Source organism: Epinephelus moara, chromosome 5 (assembly GCF_006386435.1).
Source record: "Epinephelus moara isolate mb chromosome 5, YSFRI_EMoa_1.0, whole genome shotgun sequence".
NCBI lineage: Eukaryota > Metazoa > Chordata > Actinopteri > Perciformes > Serranidae > Epinephelus > Epinephelus moara.
Window position 1 is genome coordinate 402,845 of NC_065510.1, and position 8,408 is coordinate 411,252.

An 8,408-nucleotide genomic window follows, 5' to 3' on the forward strand; every position below is an offset into this window, starting at 1 on the left:
TTACGCGAGTTTTATGCCTCGGTTCAGTCCACTAAGCCTGGGTGAGTACAAAACTTTCACCAAAAGTTGTGGAATCCGGTCGGTTTTAATGCACTTCGCAGAGGCAGACAACATTATTTATTTAACTGCTAATTAGCCGTGTAATAAGCGGGATAATGTATAATGAGCCGGTGAATACTGGGAAAATAACTCCCTTCAGGGGAATAGAACCCTGACGCGCAGCGGCTCATTATACATTATCCCTTACGTGACACATGTACTATGCAGCTGTTATCATCATTCATTATGTATTTAGTGTGGTATCCTGGCCCACCTGTATAAAACAGTAAAGTTATGTCATCTTATATACAGACACACAACAGGGTGAACACAATAACATGAACAGCTGTCCCACTGTAACACAATTATAACATCCCTGAGGCCAACACTACATCTGTGAGGCTTGTTAATAATGTTTCTTGTTGACCGACCCTCAGATTCTGTTTCGACTTGATATTTCCTCTGATTTGGTTTGTGTTGTTCTGCTGGATTTATTATATTGTACATGATCACTTGATGAGTGCAGGACAGTGAGGCAATTGTGCATGTGCTGGGGAGGAGAAAATGTAAATATATTAATTTAGCACACGCAAAGTGATTTATCAAACCTGAACGCAATTTTGTACATAGAAACTGCGTCTATATTTAACACGTGTCAAAGGGAGGTGCAAACGGTTTGCACACACATGGCTGCGGTTATTGTTGCAAGGAGACATCGAAACGATGAAAAAGACGCAGAGAACGCATTTTTCACCCTTGTGTGAACATTTTTGGAATGAATGAGGAAACAATTATTAAACCATATCGCCTATCCAGCATTCCCATTTTGGAACTGTTGGAGGAATTCAGAGCGGATTTGGAGCCAGCAATACCTACAATGACAAAACTCCTTGCAGGTTTAAATTTTTTTGCATCTGTGTCATTCCAGCGTACGGTGTCCTCCTGACACCTGTTCTCAACCCGAACGTACAACGAGGTCCATATCCGCACACGGAATATCGTGGAGCGCACCTTTGGAATCCTGAATAGCAGGTTCCGTTGTTTGGATTGCACTGGAGGAGCACTGCTGTACAGGCCAGAAACGCAGCAATCTCATTCGAAGTCACTTCTTGTGAGATGTTTGGTATATGCATTTATTTTTCTATTTTCATTCAATAATATGTAATGCAGAAATACACCTTGATTAAATATATGCTGTAGATTAGAATACGAGTGCTAGTGTGACCCAATAAACTGCAGAGCATTGCAAAGTTAAGCAAATCAACATTTATTGAAAAAAAGATGATTGAAATCACGTTTTAGGTTCCAAACATTATTATCAAACAAAATACTCAGTCTCATTAACGTCTAATTATGTTAAGCTACGCAAAATCATATTAAAGAGACATTGTTTCAGACACAAAATATATCAGGCTATAGCTCTAACATTTATCGTGGCAAAAAAACAAAACTAAACAGTTCTTTATCGTATAGCCTATTGTCAGAGCCGTCCCAAAGCATAAGCGAACTAAGCACCTGTTTAGGGTCCCGTGACCACTAGGGGGCCCCAAGAGCAATTAACTTCAAAAAAGAAAAAGAGAAAAAATTATTTTTTTTCCATGTGTGAGTGATGAGGATTCATATATTAATCAAATGTACATTTTTGTACAAAAAGACAATATTATGTTAACAGAGTGTAGTTTCCTAATGCCTCTCTGCTCTAAATGTCAGAGCCATGCTAGTAAGGTGTGCATCCAGCCGTGCAACAAAGGACATACCCTTCAGGGGCAGAAGAAAGAAAAAGGAAGAAAGAAGAAAGAAAGAAAGAGGAAGAGGAGAAAAAACGACAAGATAAAGGTATATTTGCATGTCTTGGTAACGTTTGGTGTCAAGGAGATTTTGAAAAGTTTCCTCAAATTAGGAAAGTCCCTAATTATTGTTGATATTTTGTTCCAACTACGTTAGCCTATAACAGCAAATTAGCTAGCTAACGTTAGTTCGAAGCGAGAGAAATGTCTCTTAACTGGTAGGTTAGATAGCTTACTATTCAAGCTAACGTGTTTGTGTTGTCTTTTACATCAACTCCCTGTTATGCTCATAAGTTATATGAAACTTCCCCAGGAGCACTGTTAAAAGTATTTTGGAGGAGTCACTGACTCAGCCCAGGGGCAGTCCACCTCCTCAGGCTCAGCCAAGGCAAATGAATCAGGTGAGGGAAAAACTGTCACCATATATACTTAATTTCTAGTCAAATTATCTCATTAAGATATTAATATAATACATAATCATATGAAAAGGGACATGTTTTTAGACAAATGCATATTATATCAAAACTTTTCAAGCAATTTTCAGTTGTTCCACTGGCAGATTGTTTTCTTATTACAAGCTATAGCTGTACTATTTTACTCAGAAAATAAGCAGCATAATTTTCAAGTGTAATATGACATCTAACATGACTAGCTTTTGTTGTTGTTTTTCATCTTAGGTCCATCTCCATCCTTTGCTCCATCCACTGTGCCCACTGTCCCCTGTGTTGCAGTTTATTTAAAACAAAAAATAATAAAGCAGATTGTGTTTACAGTAAATGATTGGTTTATTTTATTACTTTTAGTTGGCCTAGATGACATTTGGCATCCCACTTAGTACTATATCACTTTGAATATTAAGTGTAAATCAACCCCCGGCTGCTCTTGTAGCTGAATTTGCTACCATTTCAGATTAAAAACCACAGATGGGTAAAACATGCCGGGCTGCTCTTTGAGGTTTTACAGTATGTATTGATTCTCTGTGTGGCCAGTAGGGGGACTTGCTGACTTTGCCAAATATTAATTGAAAGATTTTTCAGCCAGTTTGCAAATCTGTTGTCTGCTTCCATGGCCTTAATCACTGTGGATTACAGTTTAACTACAACAGAAAGTTCTCACATCTAGTTTTACAAGTGTATCCGTAATGACAGAGTAGAACATGAAATAACTTATAGTAGGTGTGTGAATAATCAATAATCATTATTATTGGCAGTAATATAGGGCCCCAAAATCAAATTTTGCTTAGGGCCCCACGGAGGCTTGGGTCGGCCCTGCCTGTTCTACACAAAATGAATATTCACAGCCAGTATAAGAAAACTTAAACGTGACAGTTGAGTTATTATTTGTGTTTCCTTTTACGCAGGTGGAGCTTGCCAGGCGTGCGCACCTCTCCTCCCTCTCCGGTCCCAGGCTGCCTAGCTGTCGCTGTGGGACTTGGTCGGCCCGCTTCTCCACCTGGATTGAGGGCAGTCAATGCCTGAACCCCTTCCCGTAGCTCTCTTGCCACAGAATTGACAGCCATCGTCAGGGCAGATACTGCGCTGACCACCTGTCTGCAGTGCGTGGCAATGGCCTGAGTGTCGCGCCTGGCCGCCCGTGCCATCGATGACGCCGCTCGCATCTCTCGTGCAATTGTCTGAAGGGCTGCAGATTGTTTCTTTTGTTCCTGCAGCATCTCCAGATCAATGTCCTCTGGGCCCTTTCGAGGCTCTGCAGGGGTGGCGGCTGCTCTGGGGGAATTTGAGGGGGATGGCTGAACTTCTGATGAAGATTCTATATATAAAAAAGAAATGTTTTTTGTTAGGGATTTGACTTGAAAGACAGAAAAAAGTTACCACAGGAGGTACATTCATTTTTCACTTCGTAAATAAATATATTTTCAGAAAAAAAAACTGTTACTGTGTGCCTACCTTGTTCTGCTTTTAGGTCCAGTGCGTCATACCCGGCAATTCCAGTGACTTGCTCCTCGCAGAACGTTAACTGGACCTGTTCCTCAATCTTGGTCAGAGGTATCTCATCTACTGACGTTTTATTATACGCCAATTTTTCTTTTGTTCTTCTTCTGATGTCTTGATGTCTTCTTTTCACTTCATGCACTGTTCGTATCGTTTTACCAACAGCATTTACGTTTTCACAGATTTCTTCCCATATAGCGTTCCTTTGTGAGACACTCAGGTTTCTTTGCTGTAGCTCATGTAAGTGTTTATTGGCCTCATCTACCAGAACCTCTAATTCCATAGGGTCGAATTTCACTTTGCGTTTTCTCTCCAAACTCGCCATGCTGCAAACCATGAAACATGCAAAACCGTAATTTAAACAGGCTGTCTCCAACACGTTTGCACCTGTTGTCATATAGGCCGACGCAATCACTCTTAGTAAATCACCCGCAAACCGCGGTTTAGCCCCACACGCAAAATTCTAGATTGCGCAGGCAAATTAGTACACGCAAACTGAGATCTTAGTAGATCTGGCCCTTGTTGTAATACATCCACATACACTGAATTTTAAATTTTCCACCAGATACTACACACAACAGCCATCTCAATTACACTTTCTTTAAAAATAGCATATAAATACATTATTTACCTGTTTCTGTAAAGTGTAAATAAAGTCCAAGTGTTGGAGGCTCTCTGTCTTCCTGCCCTCTCCTCCCCCTCCCCACATGTGTACTAACAGCGCGTGGTGCTGTGCTCCGCCCAGTTTTAGCGTCATCAAGAATCTCTTAGCTGTCATTGGCTGAGAGAGCACGTCGAGCGCGCCAGTTACGTGTTTTTTCGCGGGGTTTTTTTGTTACTTGCTGCACACACTGACAAAGCCTCCTACCAAAGAGCATGAATACCAAGAGCCGAAGCTCAATATAACGCCCCATAGCAACAGACTCGCCCATGGTTTCGTCCTACCGCCGCCATTTTGGACCGTCAGCAGACCGCAGCAGACCCGCTTGCATACAAAAACACACAGACAAACTGAAGTATATCGCTATTAATTATGCTTACAATGCTACTCACCTCGTGATAGCTTGGTCACAGCTGCTTTTCACGTTTTTGTAAAGCAAAATATAGACTTTAAAAAAAAAAAAAAACTAGGAAAAACGGCCTAGATGGTATCTCTACATATTACATCCACTTATGAGAAGATTAACTTAATTACTCCTTCAAAATCCCCCCATAAGCCAATCTACCAAATAAATAAATAAATAATAAAAAAAATCAATATTTTAACTAGAAACACATTAATGGCGATGTCACATAGTCAGGGATAAAGATTTATTTACAGTTTGTACAGTAAGGGGACAGTAATAATAATATATAAGCTATTTTAATATGATATATTTTAATGCTAAAGCAGTAATCAGTTCTGATATAAATGGTCCAAGAGACCACATATAGGCCTATATATATATATATATATATATATATATATATATATATATATATATACACACGAAAACTGGCATATTAAATTGATATTAAAACACTTTAAAACGTACACCTCTGTCGGGATCCTTCGGGAAACGGTGGAAGGCCAGGTGCGGGGTGTTCCACTGATAGTTGTTGCAGTTAATTGCACTACGCTGTTTTCTTTTACTTTTTTTCTCCTCTCTCCTTGACATCTTGCATGTTGTCCGGGCGCAACAGTCCAAGCTCGACAGTCCAAAATGGCGGTAGCGCCCCTAGTGGCTGTTGGCAGAAATTCAACGGAGCTTCGCCTCTTGGTATCCATGCTCTTTGCTCCTACAACAGTTTTACTTCTGTTCTCTTTTCACTTACAGAAACAGTTCCGCCATCTTTAAAGTCTTATTGACAGTCGTGGCACTTCTTTATAATAACATCAGCTCAAATATCAAACTTATAAAATATAAAAGTAAGCACACTATATAGATGTGAAGATGTGTGAATATACTGTAGGCCTACATAACTACCCTTTGTATAGACTCACAAGTCAGTCTTTAGACGCTCATCAGAAGGCAGAGATCTCTGATTGTCTGTTGGCGAGGCTACCCTTTGTATAAAGGTGTACATTTCAGAGGGGGGCACAGGGGACACTCCCCCCTCACTGTTTAGAATATTTGTAAATGACTTTTATTTTGACAAAATTGTTATTATTATTATGCACAAAATGCAGTGCATAAAAAGTCACTAGAATTGAGGAAATTAAGTGTTTCATACTCAACATTTACACGTCTAATTCACAATTTCTAGTTTGTTTGCAATCAATAGAAACACTTTAACCTCTATGTAGATGTCATATTCTTTTTCATTGTTGCTTTCATATATAAAGTACATCTATGCATCTATTTTTTGCCTATTCTATGTCTATTTCTACCTACCTTCCCAAAACTGGTTAAAAATCTATGTTGGTAGTTTTTATCTTATACCTTTGGCCCCATAATGTTCTGTTTGAAAGGTTGTGGACAGGGGTCTGGGGATGATTGTCATGGTTTGAGTTCCTTTCTATCAAAAGGAAAATCTGTTTACATACAATTATATTTTATATTTTAGAGAACAGTGTTCAGTTTGTGTTTGTTCATTTCCTGTTTGGTGTGTAAAACCTTGACCGTCCTCTGCTGGTGTCTGGTCTGCACTGCGTCTCACATGTCTTGATGAGGTGACACATCAATGACTGCTGTGTATCCCTTCTTCTTTAAGAGCAAGCAGACTAATATGTATATTTTAAATCCTAGTCATCATCACAGTAGATAAAAAAATAAATGATGCAGACTTTGGAGGTCATATTAAAAGAAAAGCTGCAGTGCATTCAATCACAGCTGCAAAGTGACAAAATATGTTTGTGTTCTTGTATTTTCTCAGATCAATTTTTGTTTTATTTTAATTGACACTTCAGAGTAAATTTTACTGACAGCTACACAAAACCACTGTTACCTCACCACATGTTTAAGGTATAATTACTCCAGATCTATTGTGCATAATTTTGCACACATTTCCTCAAACTGTTTTATTTCTTAAAGTTTACTCACACTCTTTATAATCAGGAAGGCCTTAAGAAACCCCTGTGGAGCTTTAGCGACCCCTAGTGGCAGTGGGAATCCCCAGGTTGGGAGTCAGTAGGCCACATTAAGAGAAAGGTTTTCTATGTTTATCAGGCCCAAAAAAGACTTTATTTCAGGGGTCAGCAACCTTTACTATCAACCATCACAATTTAAAATACATAAATTAAGTTTAGGAGTTTGAACATTAAATATATGAATGTTTTACCTGCATGCCTCCACTGTGAAGGGAGCACCCAAAAAGGTGAACATTCTTCATGAATTAAAGGTCCAGTGTGAAGGATTCAGAGGCATTTGTTGGCAGAAACAGATGATGAAAATGATAATGACTTTGTTCTCCTTAGGGTACAATCACCAGAAAATAAGAATTCTTTTATGTTCGTCATCTTAAAATTGAGTTTGTGTCTACATATGGAGCAGGTGCTCTTCCAGGGAGTCAGCCAGCACAGTTTCGAGGTGGATACCCAAAATTAGCGTCACCAGTTCAGTAACTGACCAAATGTCTCCCCTCTGTTGCTGAGATACGTTGAGTAACGGCCAGACAAGTGTTTTTGCAGAATGTTATGATGTCACAGTGAAGCTGACCTTTGACTTGTTGGAAATAAAATGTCATCACTTATCATTTTATCCTGTGAGACATTTGTGAGGAATTTTGTCATGATTAGCGTAAGAATTATTAAGTTGTGGACAAATGCATGTTCTGTGAGGTCACAGTGATCACCAAATTCTCATCAGATGTTTGTACCAAATTTAAAGAAATTCCCTCAAGGCAGCTTCCAAACAGCTGTCATGTCTCATATCCTTGCAAAATTCTGTCCTGCTAACATTAACACAGGCAAAGTTATTGAGTATTTTTAATTGAAAAATGCAAAAAAATGTACCCAGGGGTGCACAAGGGTTAAAATACATTTCATAAAATAAAAACATGATTAACATTTCATTAGTTAAGCCAAGTGCTTTACAAAAGGAAAGATTTGAAAATGAAATATCTTAAGACAAAAGTGAAGAATCATACATATAAAATAGAATTTACAATTTAAATATGGAAAATATATCAATTTAAAACAGCTGTGCATCAAGAACAACATTCAGTTAGCTTTGCATCTGTTTGGGGTTACCTGAAGTCACTTGATGTTTTCTCAGATTAATAAACTTTCTATATGTTTACTATCCATCTATGATGTTGTTTTCCTGCTCGTCTACCCTCCTGAGACCTGAACTTTTGCTTGGTATGCATTTTTAATTTCTCCTAGCTATTTGGAATCCGTAGGACCATCCATACACTCACATTCACACCTACAAACAATTTAGAGTCACCAATTAACCTGCATGTCTTTGGACTGTGGGAGGAAGCTGGAGCACCTGGAGGAAACCCACGCTGACACGGGGGAGAACACGCAAACTCCACACAGAAGGGTCCCGCACCCAGAATCGAACCAGCAACCCTCTTGCTGTGAGGCGACAGTGCTAACCACCACACCACCGTGCCACATTCATAGGACCAGATAAGTGAAAAACACTAAACACTGTCAACGATAATAAAGTCCCAGTGTCCTCAAATGAGCACTTCCTAATTT

General features: G+C 39.1%; 1 protein-coding gene across 1 annotated transcript; it reads right to left on the reverse strand.

Annotated features, from left to right (window-relative positions):
- Positions 1-1,189: 1,189 nt before the first annotated feature.
- LOC126390803 (myb-related transcription factor, partner of profilin-like) lies at positions 1,190-4,488 on the reverse strand. Its single transcript, XM_050045269.1, has 3 exons — positions 4,410-4,488; positions 3,734-4,104; positions 1,190-3,596 (listed from the first exon to the last, which is right to left on the reverse strand). Exons 2-3 carry the CDS (start codon positions 4,101-4,103, stop codon positions 3,163-3,165), a joined length of 804 nt encoding a protein of 267 aa, XP_049901226.1. The 5' UTR covers position 4,104; positions 4,410-4,488; the 3' UTR covers positions 1,190-3,162.
- Between the last annotated feature and the right edge of the window lie 3,920 nt (positions 4,489-8,408).